Genomic DNA, 19,640 nt, shown 5'->3' with positions numbered 1-19,640 from the left:
ATGTTGCAGTTTCACTCTGTTGGTTTAAGTGGGAAGATAATTAATGTTTACATGTGTCGCAGGAGGAAACAACAGCATGAGCTCAATCCTGACATTATGTGGTTTAGTTGTTACATCGTGAGGCTGGCGTGAGTTCAGCCCTTGTTATGATAAGCTTTGATGCATAATAATACATGATCTGCATTATTATGCGACATCCTACTATTAAAGTTTATTTAAAATTAGAACTAATGGCCAAATGTGCCCTTCCAGTCTGCTTTCTATAGTAAAACATAATTGAAGGTTGGACGATGTTTGTGTCACAAACGGACAGTGAACAGGCTTTTAATAGTTAACTTGCTCTTTTAAGAGCAGAGAGCATAGAATATGCTTGTGTATATGCTGCTTTAACTGATGATGAGTCAGTCGGTTCGCTAGTGACACAAAGATAATGTCAGTATAAAAAGTACCATTTATATACTTTAATTGGAGAAATCTAAATATCAGAAAATATGTGCCTGGCTGTTGGCCCCATTTCAACGCAATACTCATAAAATATCTCCTTTGCAATCAAACTGGCCTTAAGGATTATCCCTCTCATGTCTTTAAGGTATCCATGCACCCCCTGGACCAATGTCACTGTACATCCTAAACTAAGCTTTGAACAAAACCAGTGATATCAAATTCACTCAACAGTACAAGCTTTAGTACAGAGCTTCAGCAGAAATGCCCCCTCCTCCTAAACACACCACTAAACCTGCAGTATTAGATGTACAATCATCAGCATAAGGTGTTCCTATTATTTTGGCCATTGAGTTGATAAACTGAACTTTACCATTTATGTTAATTTATACTCTCTAAGTAGGAAAAGCATCATTGCTTCTGTGCCTTTGAACTGCTGAAGGGGAAAAGATGGTCACCTACTGTAAAGAGCTGGCTTTTGACTGGACAGGTTTAATACACTTATGTTAGTTCATCAGTATGCAGTTTAGATCATGTACAGTCAAAACCCTAACCCTTCCTCTAAGTTTAGGGTTCATATTACAGTTTTGAAATGGTAATATTTGTACGTGTCCACTTGAACATCTGGTGAAGTTTAAAATTACTAAACAACACATTATGCTAGAAGAATAAATCCAGAGTTCTGACTTATAGTCAAACGCAATACTATTGTGTCCTTCTTCAGTGGTGCTTTTGACAGTATAGTACAGTACAGTGCAGTCCAGTACAGTACAGTGCAGATAAGACTCCATTTACACCTGGTATTAACATGTGATCTGTATCTGGATAAGGAAAACACATGTAGAAGACATTGTGATCAGAATGTGACTGGATCAGCCAGATTGCATTGTGACTGGATCTCATTTAGGTGTAAATACAATCTGTACAGTCTATACAATATGACCACATTCACAAGAAAACAAATGTTCCATTAAGTTGACAGGTCATCTAGGTCCACCTTTGCTAGCTAAAGCAAAAACTACAAGTAGATGCACCAGCTAGAAGTCTTTGAATGATGACCATTTGTGGCTCCAGTTTTCTTGACCTGAAATGCAATGTGTTTTCCACCAACTCTTCTTTGCTCATTTCCATATTGAGATCTGATCACAATGCAGACATGAATTACATCCCACCTCAACTAGGTAAAAGCATTTGGCACATGCACACTTTTTATTTTGCTCATGCTTATAACGGAACAGCCAGCACAAACAATGCACTGAATAAGTCTCCTTTTAAGCCTGTTTCAAAGGTAGGACTTTGAGTTTCTACGACTCTTGGACATGAGTCAGAAAAGCCACTGATGACTTACTTGTTCTTTTCATTTGTGAAAGTGTCTATGTTTCCTCTGCTGATGTATTTGATGCACTGGCGGTAGCAACTTACAATTCGTGTTTGGCCCAGCTTGAAAGCCATGGACATGATGGCCATACCAACAATGATGAAGAGTGAGGTAAGCATGAAATAATTTGGATGATTGGGTACAATGTCGCCAAAACCGATGGTAGTGAGTGTGATGAAACAGAAGTAGTAGGGGTCAAAGTCCTTGAATTCTGTTTCCCACAACGGAAGAATCAAACCTCCAAACAATATGTAAGCAAACACAATCAGCAGAATCAATACAAATGGTACGTCCAGCATTTCCATATTATCTCCTAACCCTGTGAAATCCCACATGGTGTATCCTTTGATCGGTCGGGGCAAGCGGTCTAGTTCTGGGCAGGAGATGCTCCTGAGCAGCGGGCCCTTTCTAAGTAAATTCTCCCTGGCGAGAATCTTCTCAAAGATCTCTTTGTTGTTTTGGAGCTGGATGGACTTGTGCCTCACAGCCGCCTGGCTATGCATCACCTGCCGGATGTCGAGGGGTTCACGAACCACAATATTGTGGCTGAAAACAAAAGTACCGTCTTCCAGGGCCCGGTGGCTCGAGTCCTCTGCTCTCTTCTTAGCCTTCCATGGTGACCAGGTGCGAGAGCGGAGGTTTTTGCAGAAGGAGTGAGTGCGGATGTAGGTTCTGGTCATCATCACAGCAAGGAAATCGCCAACATCAAGGATGACAAGAAGCATGAGGGGGATGCCCACCATGGCATACAAGATACACACCACCTTACCAGGCAGGGTAACCGGATAGATCTCTCCATACCCTACAACAACAAAGGAGAAAATGGACACTTTAGTGCTATGAAGAGGGAGCAACTATAAGATTATGTGTCCTGCTCAAATCAGGGAAATATTCAAACTGCATATACTGCTAACCACAACTTTCGCATAAATGTTGATGTAACATACTACCTATGATACTGAGTTGCATTTTAACCATGGCTTCAGGCATGCTTCTACCAAAATTTAATAATTTGTGATTCCATAAAGTGTCAAATTCTGAAAATATTGACCATCAATTCCCTAAAGCAGTCCTCCATTGATTACATGCTCACTTGATCAAGATTTGAGGCATTTGACAACTATGTATATATATGGTAAAGTCCAAATATCCAGTTTAGTCTAAATTCATAGCATGAAAAACATGATTTAAGGACTTTCCCACTCAACTTGTTTTATTTCAGTTTAAACTTACACTGGTGCAGTTGGTTCCGTTTATTTGGGCTGTTGCGAATGCTGCAAATCAATCAGCCTCTTCCAAACAAACTTTAATACAGTTTGTTTGTATTGTGAAAGTAAAAACAGACCAGCCACAGGAAGTTATGATAGTAAATATGGGATTTTAACATCAATTCAAAAGTTAAACCAGTGTTAAGATAAGATAAGATAAGATATTACTTTATTAGTCCCACAATGGGGACATTTGCAATTAAATCTCACTTCTGGCCTTAAACTGTCATGGAAGTGATCTAAGAAGTGGTCAGTAATTGGTAGACATCAATCAATCAATCAATCAATCAATCAATCAATCAATCTTTATTTGTATAGCGCCAAATCACAACAGAGTTATCTCAAGGCACTTTACACATAGAGCAGGTTCTAAACCGAACTCTTCAGGTTTTAACTTTAAAGAGACCCAACATTCCCACATGAGCAACAGTGGCAAGAAAAAACTCCCTTTTAACAGGAAGAAACCTCAGAACCAGACTCAGAGTGGGCGGCCTCGACCAGTTGGGGTTGAGAGGAGAGAGAGGAAGGATAGAGGAGAGAAGCACAATGAAAATCAACAATGAAGCTAGAAGGTCTGGGACTGGAATCCGTCATCCGGACGTCTATAGGCCCAGATTACCTGTGAGACCAGAAAGCACAGACAACTCCGGGGAAGAAGTTATGTTATTGAATGCATTAATAGTACATGAATGTTAATGGATATAGATGGATGGATAGAGAGAGAGAGGGAGGAGGAGAGAGGAGCTCAGTGCATCATGGGGGTCCCCCGGCAGTCTAAGCCTATAGCAGCTTAAGCTAAGAGCTCAAAGAGCCCTAACTATAAGCTTTATCAAAAAGGAAAGTTTTAAACCTACTCTTAAACGTAGGGAGGGTGTCTGCCCCCCGGACCAAATCTGGAAGATGGTTCCACAGGAGAGGAGCCTGATAGCTGAAGGCTCTGCCTCCTGTTCTACTTTTAGAGATACTAGGAACCACAAGTAGACCTGCATGCTGGGAGTGCAGTGTTCTAGTAGGTACATAAGGTACTATCAGTTATTTAAGATATGATGGAGTCTGACCATTAAGAGCTTTGAAGGTGAGGAGAAGGATTGTAAATTATATTCTAGATTTTACAGGAAGCCAATGCAGTAAAGCTAAAATGGGAGTAATATGATCTCTCTTTCTGGTTTTTGTCGGAACACGAGCAGCTGCATTCTAGGACAGCCTGATAATAATGAATTACTGTAGTCCAGCCTAGAAGTATGCATGGACTAGTTTTTCAGCATCATTTTGAGACAGGATGTGTGTGATTTTTGCAATATTACGCAGATGAAAGAAGGCAGTCCTTGAAATTTGTTTTATGTGGGAAATAAAGGACAGATCCTGATCAAATATAACTCCTAGGTAAACTAAAAACAGACCAGCCACAGAATAGTGATCTCAGACCACGCCCCTGTCGTACTATCCCTGGCTTTACCTAACCTTCCTCAAATTAAAAAGCACTGGCGTTTTAATTCAACCCTGCTTTCAAATGATGAATTTGTGAAATTTATAAAGGAACACATATCTCTCTTCTTCCAGCTGAATGCCACTCCTGATGTATCCTCCTTAGTAGTCTGTGATGCTTTTAAGGCATACCTCAGAGGACAAATAATTTCTTTCACTGCAAATATGAGGAGGAAGGCCCAGCAAGAACGTTTAGAATTGGCCAAGCAAATTAAGGAAATAGATCATAAATACTCTCTCATTAAAGATCCTGATCTCTACAATAAGCGAGTTGAGCTTCAAACTAAATTTAATCTGGCTTCAACATACCAAATAGAACGTCAACTTTTGCGAAATAAGAGTCTGTTTTACATCTATGGTGACAAAGCAGGGAAATTGCTTGCTAATCAACTGAGAGGACTTAGAACAAAAGGGCATATCACGAGAATTCAAATGGGGGATGGGACAATCACTTCAGACCATGTGAAGATTAATGACACATTCAGGACCTACTATTCCAAACTATATACCTCTGAATTTGCTAACGCTCAATCAATGAATGATTTTTTTAAGTGGCCTCAATATCCCTACACTTTCTACTGACACTAAATTGAAATTAGAGGAACCTATAACGAAGGAGGAGGTTGCTGCAGCTATTCTCTGTTTGCAATCTGGTAAATCCCCTGGGCCTGACGGGTTTCCAGCAGAATTTTTTAGGGCATTCTCCCCTCTCCTTTCATCTCACTTAAGTGTAGTTTTATCTGATTCATTCAAACAAGGTAACCTCCCATCCTCATTCTACGAGGCGCGCATCACACTTATTGCCAAAAAGGACAAAGACCCTACTGAGTGCTTCTCGTATAGGCCAATATCTCTTTTAAATGTTGACACCAAAATCCTAGCTAAAGTTCTGGCCCGTAGATTGGAAAGCATACTACCATCACTTATATCAGATGATCAAACTGGCTTTGTCAAAAACCGACACTCATATTTCAACACACGTCGTTTGTTTGATATTCTGTACTCTCCCTCCAGTGGGGCTCCTGAATGTGTCCTCTCTCTGGACGCAGAGAAGGCATTCGACCGTGTTGAGTGGACATATTTATTCGCGACGTTGGAAAGATTTGGCTTTGGTCCTGGTTTTATCACTTGGATAAAACTTTTATATTCATGTCCTGTCGCGTCTGTCCTGACCAACTCTCAGCTTTCACAACCGTTTACCCTCAGTCGTGGAACCCGACAAGGGTGCCCTCTAAGCCCGCTTCTATTTGATCTGGCCATTGAGCCCTTAGCAATAGCGATACGCAACTGTGAGAAGATTTATGGTATATGGCGGTATGGTGTTGAACATAGGGTGTCTCTGTATGCTGACGACCTTTTATGTTTCATTTCGCATTCAGATATCTCAATACCTGCCCTGCTGGATTTACTGAATGGTTTTGGCCAGTTCTCAGGCTACAAACTAAATCTGAATAAGTCTGAACTCTTTGTCGTCAGTGAGGGGACGTCAGCAGTGGCATACACCAACTTTCCTTTTAAGATTGTGGAAAACAAATTCACTTACCTTGGCATTGCTGTAACAAAAAACATATGCACCTTTTCAAAGAAAACTTTCTTACTCTGCTAAATCACACAAGACGTTGTCTATCGCAATGGTCACCTCTTTCAACATCCTTGGCAGGTCGAATTAATTCGATAAAAATGAATATTCTACCAAAATTTTTATATACTTTTCAATCTGTGCCAACATTCGTTCCTAAATCATTTTTTGACTCTCTAGACTCTGTCATCTCATCCTACATTTGGAAGGGCAAGTCGCCTCGACTACATAAGACACACCTCCAAAAATCTAAAAAAGATGGCGGCATGGCACTGCCCAACTTTCGTTTCTATTACTGGGCAGCCAACATTCGATGTCTAACCTTCTGGTCCCACTTTCACAGCAGATCTGACTGTCCTCTATGGGTGACAATGGAGGTAGACTCTGCCAAAAACATCTCCATTCCCGCACTTCTTCTTCACTCCCTTTCTCATCAACCACACTCATAGATAACCCCGTTGTCCGCCACACGCTGAGAGTGTGGGCTCAGTTCAGGAGACATTTTGGCCTTCTTGATTTTTGCCTCTCCAGCCCCATCACAACTAATCATCTCTTCCAACCTTCCTTACTAGACCCAAAATTTCAAGAATGGCAAAGACTAGGTATTTGTCGCTTTAAAGATCTCTAGATTGATAATATGTGTGCATCATTTGAACAACTAATGAGAAAATTCAACCTCCCAAATTCCCATTTTTTCAGGTATTTACAAATAAGAGACTTTATTCGCTGCCAGATACCAAAATTCCCTGTACAACCCGATTTGAATATTGCTGACTCGCTTCTTTGTCTGCAGCCATCACACAAAAGGTTAATATCAGTCATATATGGTAAACTACTAAGTGTAAGGCAAGCCCCCCTAGTAAAAATTAAAACAGCTTGGGAGGAGGATCTGAATATGTCTATGAAATGGAAGGATGCTGCCCCGGCCACCCATGCGCAGTGGGTGTTGGAGGTTATGTCGTGCCTAAATCTCGAAAAAATACACTACTCTATACATAACTCCAAAGAAAAGTTTGAGAAGGTGTGAGGACCTTTTTTGAAACACTTTGATGGTTTCCAGACCCGCTAGTGGCTTTCAGCATGTCTCTATGTCAATAACCCCACATATGTGATATCATAACCACCTATATTTGTATCATTAACACTTTTTCTTTGTTATTATTTACCGTCTTTCTGGTATGTGTATGCATATTTAAATATGTATGGAGATGCCTACTTGTTGAAATAGTATTGAAGTGCATATTGTTGTGTGTTTTATGCTGCCCATCCTTTTCTCCTCAAACTGAACCTGACTTCCAGCTACTACCTCTATCACTCCAGGAATGAAGAACAATTGATTAATGTATTTGAATGTCACCGCATATTAGCCTGTTAAGTTGCGTGGGAGGGTAAGGGCAGGGATGGGATATTTTGTACATGCATTTGTTATTGTGAGAAAATTAATAAAAATATATTTGAGAAAAAAAAAAACTGGATGTGTCAGGTGTGTTTGTGTATGATTGATGGATCAGCTTCCAGCTTCAGCTGCTTCAATAGGAAGTCTGCTATATGATCTGCACAGAAACATCACTCTTCAATCAGCTGGCCACACTTCCTACCTTACTTAGTCATTGTTTTATTCCCTTCCTACAGTATGAACCCAATATAAATGGATTGCCAGTTTTTGTTAAGCTTTTTTTTTATCATGTTTATGTTAGTTAGGGAGGTAAATTATTGTCATTAGGTTATATTCATTACTTCCCAGTTAGATTTGTTTTATTTGTTATGTTGTTCTTTGTCCACCCTGTAGTTAAATCTCTATTTCTTTCTTTATATTGAGCTCTTTGTCTCTGTGTGGAGGATTGGGCTTTGACACTTCTAGATGGGGCTTATCAAAACAAACATTTACATTTAAGGCTAATTCCCATAATAACAAAATTGTATTCACCAAGTTAATACTTCACATCTGCTAATGCCAAGTGGGTCAAGAAACATGTTTAACACAAGACAGTTGTAGTGTCTGCAAAACTTATTTGGAAGACTGAATGAAAGCGAATTATAAAATTATTATAAACTGACTCCACCACAGTTCACAGACCCACTTCATACTTCAACTGTGACTCATGTACTGGCTGTACTTGTGCACACTGTTTTTCTGTTTAATGAGGGATTATTACAGACATTACAAGATCGCTCTCTTATGTTTTCTAATTCATATTTACATGTCTGATTGTCTGACTGCTCATGTTTCTTGTAGCAATGTCCCCATGTTCCTAGAACTCAGCAATTATTTTGATGAGTACAATGTAATCACAAGAAGCAAGAAAAGAGTCAGCACAATGCAGCTCCCAGTTCAGGTAGATTTAATAGGGTATATCACCAGTGTGGCGTTTCAAGCTTAATGCTCTTCTTCAGACTAAAACTCAACTAGATAGTCTCCATCTTAAATCCACAAAAGGCCCAGGTCACCAGAGTCACATGATGTGCCAATCCCACTCACATTGTTTTCAGGTGTACAAAGTGCAAACATGACATATAAAACAAAACTTTTTTTCTACATTATAATCATAACAGACCCATATTGTAATAAACCAAAATTATCCTTTGTCCCATAGTATGGAGAATATGTCAACCTCCATGCATATACTGTCTATATACATTATAAACACAAATGAATGCTTATACATATTTTGATTTAAAAAAAATAAAAAAATAAAATAGATAAAATATATACAAAAATGTAACTGTTATGGAATTTTCCATCATTAATATGCACTGGGTCAAACTAGGCTTTGCTGTCATAGCAAGGCCTCACCAAATGATAGGGTTAGACACTGTCTCCCCTTGAGATAGTGGTAAGCAGTGAGTCTGCTCCTTTTGGGGAAAACAAGAGGCATTCTGATAGTGTTGCTATAGCAGCCGAGGTCAGATATGTGTTTGACTGTTGTCCCTGAATGAGGTAGAGGCAATTGGAGTCAGAGGTTTGATATAGTGTTGGATGTAGGACAAAGGACCTGAGTGAGTCTAAGCAATGTTCTGTCTATAGACCAGTAGACTAAATTCTGTATACTGTAGATGTGTTGGATCTGCCCATATTTGGGCATGGCTCAACCTTGGGCATTATCTGTGTGGTTTAAAGTCTATCCCCGGAGGAGAGAAACTTCAGAATTGAAGGAAGCATCAGGGCATGTAACGTGTACTGATCATTCATTCACTTCTCCTTGATCAAGTAAATAAACCTTTTCAATGCAAGACATCCTGGACTCCTGTCTACTCTCTCCATTGATGTATGGGCTGCATAATTACAATCTCTAACAGTAACAGAGTTCCTATTCTACATTCCTTATAATCAGGTCCCCACGGAATCTGCGTGCCAGAATTCCAATAACAATTCCGCAGATTTTTTACAGATTTACGCAAATTTTACACCAATAAAGATGCTACTTGTAAAACTCAAAATGTAAAGACCCAGTGACATGAAAGTGACTTTTTCCCACTTTGAATCCTGTGTCACTGCTTATTTATCTCTTATTATATGCCAAAGATGTCGTAAAATCTGTATTTTTACATTATTACATCTTTTTCCTGTAAAATAGTTTCAAATGTTTGCTCCTAATGTGTCATTTAGAAAAGTTCAACCAATCAAACATGGCTTTGTGTAAGTAGCTGAACACACTGGACATATAAAATCATACTTCACTATTTGTGAGTCATAGTAGTTAACAAAGACAGGAAGAGATATGTGTTTTGTTATCAGTGGGCAAAAACTTTGTTTTCATTCCCAGAACAATGTGACTGAGCTCTAATTCACTGAAAACTATCTTTCTTATCTTAAATGAATATTTTCTATCACGTTACAAGCAAAAAAAAACATTCTGCAGAATTCCACAGGTTTTCATTCTGGATCATCGTTGAAAACTCTTAAAAAGTCTGCAGATTCCATTTGGGTGTGCTTATAACCAATCAGGAAATGTTGTTTTTTTGGGATCCCCCCCCCCCCCCCCCCCAAAAAAAAGGTTAGGGTTAGGGTTAAATTTAAAAAGGTAAAACATTAATTTCCAATAAATGTGCTCTAAATGGGAGTCAATTGTTGATGATCAACTTCAAAATTTGGCAACAGTGGAGCCATATGATGTAAACCCACATTATGCTGCTTCTAGAGAAATGAATTAAGTTCAGGACTAACAAGACAGCAGAGAAGACAGTGTATTCCAACCTCTAATAGGCTTTTTGTGGTGGTGTAAATAGCATTCTCCTCTGAGAGTGCCTTCGCTTCAGTGAGTTGTGGGCTTCCTGTTGCTACTCAGCCATTAGCCATTAGCCATTAGCCGGCTTCTCTTAACCACTTATCATGTATCAGAAGTGACAGACTTACTGTACTAATGTATCATCGCCACATTCTTACACACCAAATCATTTCACGATAAAAACACCAGTTTGTATAAGTAGAAAAGAATGGTTTATTTCACAGATCAGTAGTGACTGATCATTCAGAAGTTAAACATGAGTCTTCAGCACTAGTGGCTCAGTGGTGCTTTGAGCTAATGCAAATGCCAGTAAGCTAAAGGGTGTTATTAGTCTAATGGGTTGCTCTTATATCTTAAATAGTACCTCTGGGGCCTCTGGAGGCTCACAATGCTAGAATATGGAACAGATCACACAGATGACTTACTATTCTTAGAGCATTGACAGTAGTGAACTAGAAATATGACAGTTTGTCCTGAGAGTGGCGCTAGATAAAAGGTCATGGGGTCACTATAATAAATAGGGTTATACCCTCACACTACTGCTGAGCTTAGGTAATGTGCAAGATTCATTTCCTTGAAACTTTAGGAGTTAAGCAGTTTTACTAAGATACCGAGGGCAGTTTACAGGCTGATTCCAGTATTTTTAGATTTAATGCAGTTTGTCATTTATCTAAAACAAAAATAATAAATATGCAGAAAAGATGTTGAAACAACATTTAGACTCCAGAATTCACTGGAGAATATAGCTAAACTTTGCTGAATACGAAAACTGTATCAGGAAACACAGCATGTGGAAAGAGTTCATCCTCCTGCAATATGAATGCAACAAATTGAATGGCATGTCCATGTAAATTTGACATTGCTAATGTACAAGCAGAACATTGAACATGATGATAATAAAAGTAAGTTCAGGAGAAAACATTCATACCAAACATCCTCTAAGAGAAGATAAATATCCATAACCACTACATGTCATGGTAGTGTGCCCTGTAGTTGTTCTGGAACAAAGCTTTGACCAGACACACTGATCTGCAGCACCAATAGAAATACATGGACTAATGTTGTCATCTTCCAAGAAGACAAAGATGAGGATATGATTGATTTTCAGATACTTTTCTCATTTAGTTGAAAGGCTTTTCAACATCATATCGTGGTTAAGAAATAAATGTATATAATTTTCACGTATCTGCAGTCAAAAATCTCTAAAAACTCAACCTCTGTGATCAGCTGTAATTAAAATGTAAGAGGACAATAGCTTTAAAACGTATAGATGGTTAAAACTGTAGTGATATGTAATATGTGTGTAGGAACTACTGCATATGAGCGCAGCGCGCAACCCGGACCTTGGTCAGTGTAACACCAACTGTATACAGAGCCCTGTAGCAACAGTAAAGCAAGCGTTCAACTCCTACATACTGTGTCGTCATTGTGCCTATTACCAGACCAATATTACTTCAAAAACCATGTGTTTATTACTACTGGTCCCCTAGTAACATGAATTCAAGCAGGTCAAGTACAGAGAGTGACATATGGATGGTGATATGGAGGCTATTTAAGCTGCTTCCCTACTTGTGTGATATGTGGGTTGTTTCACATACATGTAAAAACCAATTAAAGCTGGACTCCAGTTGGTTTCTGATTCATTTTAGAGCACTCTCAAAGCGTACCAACAAGACATACCTTCTGATACACTGTGAGCCCCACAGGGAGTATCATACACAAACCAAATGTCTGTCAGTCCTCACATATTCCAACCATCCCAAAGCAGCTGTCTGCTGATAATGAGCCACATGTGACAACCTTTACAAAAAAAGGCACCCTGAATCCTTTATTAGGACCTTAGCTTGTTAGTCTGCTACTCAGTAATGAATGCACTAATCACACGTCTGAACTGCACAAAGTAATCTATGGCTGCGTTCACACTGTAGGCAAATCTGATTCAAATCTGACTGTCCACACTGTTTTTAGCAAGTGTCCAAATTGGATTTGGCTCTGTTCAGACTGGGCCACATTAATGACCAATCTGACAAGTTGCTGTGGCAACGTCGTCGGAGTGGAGGTGTGATCTAGCATGTATTGTGTGATGTCATATAATTGCGACAGCAACAGCAACAACAAACCCTCAAGCTTCGCTTGAATGGAGCCATCTCCCCAAAGATTAAGAATATGGTTTTGGTCCTCCGTTGCCTCCATTGATATCAGCTAGCAACAACAACTGGAATAAGCGTGAGTCTGGTGTCGCATAGAGTGACGTAGCGTAGAGATGTAGAGAGATGTCACGGGCAGTCAAATCCGATTTGAGTGTTTGCAGCTGTTCAGACTCAGACACATCTGTGATTTAATGTGATTTATGACTGTTCAGACTTCATAAGACCCATCTGGTTCCAATCTAGATTGGCTAAAAATTGGATTTTGGCTTGTAGTGTGAACGCCGGCCATATGTTCTTGGTCTAGAACAAAGAAGGTCAACAACCATTGGTCACATTGGCATGACATCTTGTATGAATAATTCTAGATGATTTTTAATGAATTGTGATCTCTTAACCTCATATCCACCATCAGGGCAAATGTCCCCTAGGTACTGAAAAGTATAGCACACCACATACATTTCGGTGAATATTTATAGTTGGTATATGATAAATCTTAATGTTTTCTAGACTCTCTGACCTTTTCTTTAACCCTAACCCTAACCCTTATATGACCAATTACCAAGTATTAGTCAGATTTCGATATGGTTCCTATGGGACAGCTACTCAACACATCAGAACAGTAAAGTTTCAGTTGACTATTGAGATCCATAAGACTGTAGATGAAACAGAATATTAATGATATTATTGCTCCTTGTGTTCTATTTAGTGTAAACTGATCCACACCTCATTTAAGTTTCAAGTTTTGTTTGGAGTCAGTATATTTGAACAAGCTTGTTGTTGTGACTTGAAACAATATTGATTCATTCAACAGAAGAAACCACTATTAGCAGCAATTCATAGGGCTGGGTATCGTTTAAAAAATGACAATCCAATCCAAGCAGGTATCGTTTGACGGGAGACGTTTCCATACTACTTGGTATTAATTCATTTTGGTCGATATCTTAAAGTAATCGAGTACCGATACCCAGCACTAGCAATTCATAAGCTCATAGATATTGCCAGATCAATTCTAAGGATGTTCAGACTGAATGGTTGCCCAGCCTCCCCCCTCAGTTACATGGTTACAGGTTTGGTTTAGTAGGAAAATAAGTACAATTTCCAATGGTTGTCAAGTGTACTGTACAGTATTAATATGAGCTAACCCAGATCCCCACCACATGTATACACATGGCTGACTGCTTGTTACACACACACTGAGTCACAATCATTTTGCAGCAAGCACTTTCACTGAGCAGTCATTAGTACCAAAGAGCACCAAACCACAAGTAGCACAGACCACAATACAGAGAGACTTCTAATGGAAAAGAATAATAAACCTTCAATGTCACATACACTTATTTTGAAAGGCTGGACTGTAACCTCAGGGTGTTTCACATAATGAACTGAAACTAAACCGGAACACTGGAATCATTTCTAATATTGTAAACTATTCAAACCAATAAATAAAACTTAAATAGTGAAATTGTTTAGAATAAAAACATTGTTTATTTTTGACATTCACAGCTCATTCATATTTCTGTTTGGCTGATGATTGGTTGACTAAGGATGCTGCTGTGCTGTTCTACACACACACACACACACACACACACACACACACATACACACACACACATACACACACACACACACACACACACACACACACACACACACACACACACACACACACACACACACACAAGAGAGAACATTAACTAAGAAGGGAGTTGCCAATACTCCAAAATACTCCCTTCATCACTACTGGGTCTTAAAAGACGCTAAATATAGAAAGAAAGAGCTAAGTTGGCAACAGCTGATCAGTCGTGCTGAATGAAAGAGCTCTGCATAAAGATCACAGCTTCCTCACAATGTGAACTATGCTCATCCATTTTTGCCAAATTTATTGCATTTTGACTATATTTTAAAAATGTTAAACAAATATTGCCTGTAGAAAGTATATAAAAATAGAAATATATTATAGAAATAGTATAAGAAGAAAGTAAGAAAGTATAACAACTGCAGTACTGTGTAGCCCATGCTGACAAATAGTTTTTGATGAGTCAACCACTCCATTAGTTTCACAGCAAATGATACCAGTGTTTGTGTATTTTTAAAGGAGCTAAGCCAATTCACTCCTTCCATGTTACTCATAAGTTTAACCAAAGCGTCAGGTTCAGTTCTGATGATGAATGATAAATTGTACAATAAACACTAAGGATCATAGCTTTTGGCTGAATTTGACCATTTATGATGAATATGCAGGCTATTTAACAACCATGTTGACAAAAAGTGGCGCCAGGCAGATTCTAGATCCTTCCCCAGATAGCAAAATTCTTTTGTTTCATATCTGGCCCACACCTGACATGTCCATCCGGCCCACATACAGCATGGAATGATGGCACTTGGGCGGTCCGCTCATGTTTGCCAAAAGTGGGCCATAACCAAGCCATCACAATGCCAGATGTCAACCAAAAACACACCAAATAAACCAGTTCGGCCAAGACTGGCCCAAATATGTTTCAACAAAGGTGGGCCAAGTATGTTTCCTTATATGTGGGCCTCTTTAGGCTCACATCCGGATTAGTCATTGCCATACTTGCCATATTTCGGCCAAAGATGGGCCATATTCGTTTTGTGATATTTGGCCCAAATGTAGCATTTACTACATGGGCCAGTTTAGGTTCACGTCTGTTTTGTGCGGGCCAGAAGAATGCCTACAGTGCCGGATCATTGCCTCAAGTGGCCCACATTCGCATGCTATCTGGGTCCTGTCTGGTGATTCATATTTGCATATACAGCCTGTTAACTTATAAAACACATGACAGTAAATTAGAAAAATATGAATCAAAATATGCACATGGAAGAGGCAGTAGCATTAGAGACATTAAACCATGCCCACTTTGAATTCAGTACCTATTGTAGGCAGAACTGGATCAGCTGTAGCACAGATCAGGTAGAGATGTATAACAACAGAGGGTTACTTAAAAAAAACAACCCTGTTTGACCACCTGATGAATGTTACTCCAGTATTCACTCTCCTCCTCGCTCTGTTTTGATCCTCCACCAACTGCTGAGGGATATACTTGATTTATTAGCTGCTAAATGCTCCACTTTGTTCATCAGCCAGTCTCTATCTTTGTCTGTCTGCTGTTTGGTGCTGGCAGGTTATGTACAGTGGGTTTATTAGAGCTTCATTACTGAAAACAGCTGGCTGCAGCTGCTGTCGGACACAAAGTTAATGTGAGTGAAGCAGAACAGTAAAGTTGAAGGCCAGAACTTTCTTTTTGCCTACATTTTACTTTATTTATTCCAGTTATTTTAAATGTTTTTTTATTGTTATTTTTCTCTTTTTTTAAGTCCTGATTATTGGAGCCTTGAGCACTTTTATCATGCCTATCTATTGTTTGTATGGTCTGTAAAATGTGTGTCCAGATGTCCTTGTTGTCTACTGCAAACCAAATCTACCGAGTACAAATAAAGTATCCTGAACCTGAATTCTCTGTGTGTTTATACTTTTCTTTTTACGCACACTCAGACATTCTTCATATAAAATAAAAATATTGATTATAACAGCTTTAAAGAAGCTTTGTCATCAGGTGTTTACATGATGTCAGCAGAGACTGAGACATCATTAGGCTAATGGTTGCAACTAAAAACCAACTAAAACATTGTCATCTTAATAGTCCATGGTCACCTGACAGTCACATGATGTCTCAATCCCACTTAATACTTAACAGGTGTGCATCCAGGTACAAACATTATAATGTATAAAGAAAAAAAAGAAAAAAAAAAGAAAAATCTATATACATAAATACGAAAATGCAAAACGGTAATACTATAACCCATATTTGAAAATAAGGTTTGAAAAAATAGAGAAACAGTTGTAAATAAAAACATAGATAAGACCTCCAGAGCACAATAGTGATGCATCAACCATAGATTTTAAAAGACAGAGGCGGCTCTATATTCTAAGCAGATATCCCTCATTTAAATATAGCAAATATAAATCAATCCACATGATAAATCCATTGCACATAGGAAAATAATAAAATATGTTATATGAAAGAAATAGGAGCATAGTCTCTTTAGAGTAAGTTAAACAAATCTGGTAAGTTAACAGTCTCATTGGCCTGTTAACTTACCAGGCTTTTTGTGATTCACTACAAACTCTCTTCCTCTAGCACCATCATGAGACTGGAAATTGTTATTTTCAGTAAATATCTTGCATCTACCTCAGGATTTGCCATGAAATGTATTACAGGCTTACATTTCCCTCTCAAATGAATTGTAATAACTGACTTTTGTTCTAGTGCCATCAATCTGTCCAGTACTCAGCTTTACCTTACAATTGTTAGCCTGCTAACATGCTAAACTAAGATGGTGAACATAGTAAACATTATATTTGCAATGCATTAACATATTTGCATAGTCATTATGAACATGTTTAGATTATGATATCAGCATTTAACTCCAAGCACTGCTGTGCCTTTGTAAAGCACGGTTAGCTCTGTTAGTGTACAACAACTCCTTTCATTATTTGATTAATATTCTACTCTGCATGTTAACTGCTGAGATGTGGGAATAAATAGACGAGAAAGACTCAGATTAAAACAATCATGCATTATTAATAACTTTGCCTTCATTCACAGATCCCAGCATACTAACCAACAGCCTACAACCAACGGCCACACCTACTGTACAAAATAAGAGTTTATCCTTATTTTTAGATTTTAAGGAGTTATCCTTGAAGGGCTTGACAAGAAACTTTACTGTGTGTTTGATGGGCCAGATGATGTCTGCATGGACCACACCTCACCATAACCTCATGACTTATTCATTTTATTTTTTTTAGTTATCCTTCCAACCACACTAAATGCCTGCAGTGTGTTGCCTGATGGAAAAACACACACAGCTTATATATATATATATATATATATATTTTTACAAAACTTGTATCATGTTAATATAATCAATAGCACTGAGCAAATTCATGTACATATGAGCTGTTGAAAAACAAATAAGTAGGAATAAACAAATAAGTCAGTCATATTTGACTGTGTGAGCTTTTATTTTCTCAAATTTTAGTTGATTTTCGCATTTTCTAAAAAAAAAGAAGAATTTTAAAGAAAGTTTAATTGTCTCTATCATCTTATTTGAGTGAAAGCATTCTTCAAGAGCCACCAGAACTTTAATTGTTCACGTTTTGATTATCATATCAGGATCATCTTTCTGGATCATAATCCCCAATCACTTACCAACAGTAGTGAACACGGTGCAGCAGAAGAACAAGGAGCCAGAAAAGGTCCATCTCTCAGGTCTCTGGAACCAGATTGACTTGAACTCCAACATGTCATTCTCCACTTCTTTCACTATGTCTTGATTTGTGTAGGATTCGTTATCTAAAAGTAAAGAGAACACACCAATGAGCCATCTTTATCACTTTAACATGTCAGCTGATGAACTCTTGGACATGAGCGGACTGTGACAGACACATATGCACGTTGTTAGAGGCTATATTAGAGTTCACATTGTTTCAGCATTAGAATGGAAGGAAAACATACCAAAAAAACCTCAGCAACCATTTTAAGTCCATATGTTAACAGAGGCCTAAATGAGTTACTGAAGTTTAGTACCACATTGATATAATGGCTCCACATACTAAATAAGTTATTGAAAGTATTTGTGATCACTCACTGGTGCGATTCTGCACCCTATCGACAATCTTTCCCAAGAAGTCATGATACTCCGGCTGCGTGGTGGACACGTTGCCTCCTTCTATGTGCCGGAACATGAGCGCACCCAGCGCTGCGTAAGCAACCAGAGACAGACACAGCATCAGGTGTGGCAAAAGCCTCCAAGAATGCGCTGCCCATTTTCTCGCCTCTTCACATATTCTGTTAGAAAAGATCAAAGGCATCTTCTCTCCTCCTCTTTCTCTTCCCTTCCTCCGCCGTACAGCTCCTGCAGTCCGTGTGAGCAAGACGCTCTGTCTCTCTGTGCGTCCGTCAGCTTGGCCCGATGCTCCAGAAATGTGCGCAGATGCTGCTGAGCTAGTAAACGCACCACACCATCCACATACACGCATTACAGACACTGAAATGAAGCCTCCAGGGAGATCACTTATTGACTTTAGTGTGTTATTCCCTTCTCTGGCTGGCTGAGGTCCTGTAAGAGCATGACAGACAGAGAGCCTTCACAAGCTTGCACACCACACCGGAAAACAATCATCTCAACCAATATTGATCATTTGTGAACCAGCATTTCTAATAGAAGGATTATTACTTAGTACTGAATTCAATTAATACTGTAGACCTATACAAAGTGACCTACAATATATTAGCCTACAAATATAAGTAGTCAGTCAGCAACAGTGATTATTTCTGAATATAAACATGATTTAATTATTTTTTCATCTTTTGTTGTGGTTTTCTACTGTCCTCTCTCTCTCTGCAGAACATCCTGATTAAATGAATTATCCCAGCATCCATCCAGCTATCCATCCAACACATAAGCGACTAATGGAAGTTCAATCAAGAGAGACCAGATAATGAAGTAAAAATAGTTGTTTATTATCATACAGATGATATTGATGATTAGGTAATCCCCCCTTTGAGTCCAGACACTGGTGGTGATGGCTGATGATTTCTGCTGAGACTGATGAGGCAATGCACTGATGACTCTGATGACTGGGTGATGATGGGGGGAGGTGGTAGGTCGTGCAAAACAGCATCAAGAAAGCATTAAAGCAGAGACGGGGGGAAACGTGTTTAAAAAGACAGCTGTAATATGATGAGGCTGACAAAGAAGGTGTGTTACCATGCTATTGGTTAGATGTGACCAGGTGATGTGAACAGCTGATGTCTTAAGTGATGCCCAGAAATGACAGCAAGGAAATTATGAGCTGTGAGAAGGATCAGAATGACTTTCGCTAAGCTTCATAAGTACTCAGATCCTTCAGGCTGAAAGTTCCAAAAGCCGCAACATAAAATACATTATAATAGCCTACATTATAAGTGATTTATATGTAGAGAAGCATAATCTATTAAATTGGCCAAAAAGTAAAGTATCAAAAGTAAAAGTCCTCATTCTCCAGAAAAGTGGCCCCTGACATTAAAGTGTTAGTATAAATGTTTG

The 19,640-nt window shown here is 38.8% G+C and overlaps 1 protein-coding gene across 1 annotated transcript; it reads right to left on the bottom strand.

Moving 5' to 3' along the window:
- Nucleotides 1-1,785: 1,785 nt before the first annotated feature.
- Nucleotides 1,786-18,423, bottom strand: kcnk18 (potassium channel, subfamily K, member 18). The gene is made up of 3 exons (XM_053332673.1): nucleotides 18,201-18,423; nucleotides 17,762-17,905; nucleotides 1,786-2,621 (listed from the first exon to the last, which is right to left on the bottom strand). The coding sequence occupies exons 1-3, from the start codon at nucleotides 18,421-18,423 to the stop codon at nucleotides 1,786-1,788; spliced, it is 1,203 nt and encodes a 400-aa protein (XP_053188648.1).
- Nucleotides 18,424-19,640: the final 1,217 nt, after the last annotated feature.

The sequence above is a fragment of the Scomber japonicus genome, chromosome 14, assembly GCF_027409825.1.
Source record: "Scomber japonicus isolate fScoJap1 chromosome 14, fScoJap1.pri, whole genome shotgun sequence".
NCBI classification, from domain to species: Eukaryota; Metazoa; Chordata; class Actinopteri; order Scombriformes; family Scombridae; genus Scomber; species Scomber japonicus.
This window is presented reverse-complemented; position numbering and strand designations above follow the sequence as displayed.

Excerpts from the sequence above, each read along its gene's own strand:
- kcnk18 (XM_053332673.1), bottom strand. The coding sequence starts at position 18,423 with ATGCCTTTGATCTTTTCTAACAGAATATGTGAAGAGGCGAGAAAATGG. Across the intron at positions 17,906-18,200 it reads TAGGGTGCAGAATCGCACCA|ATAACGAATCCTACACAAAT; the intron begins GTGAGTGATCAC and ends CTTTACTTTTAG. Across the intron at positions 2,622-17,761 it reads CACCGTGTTCACTACTGTTG|GGTATGGAGAGATCTATCCG; the intron begins GTAAGTGATTGG and ends TTGTTGTTGTAG.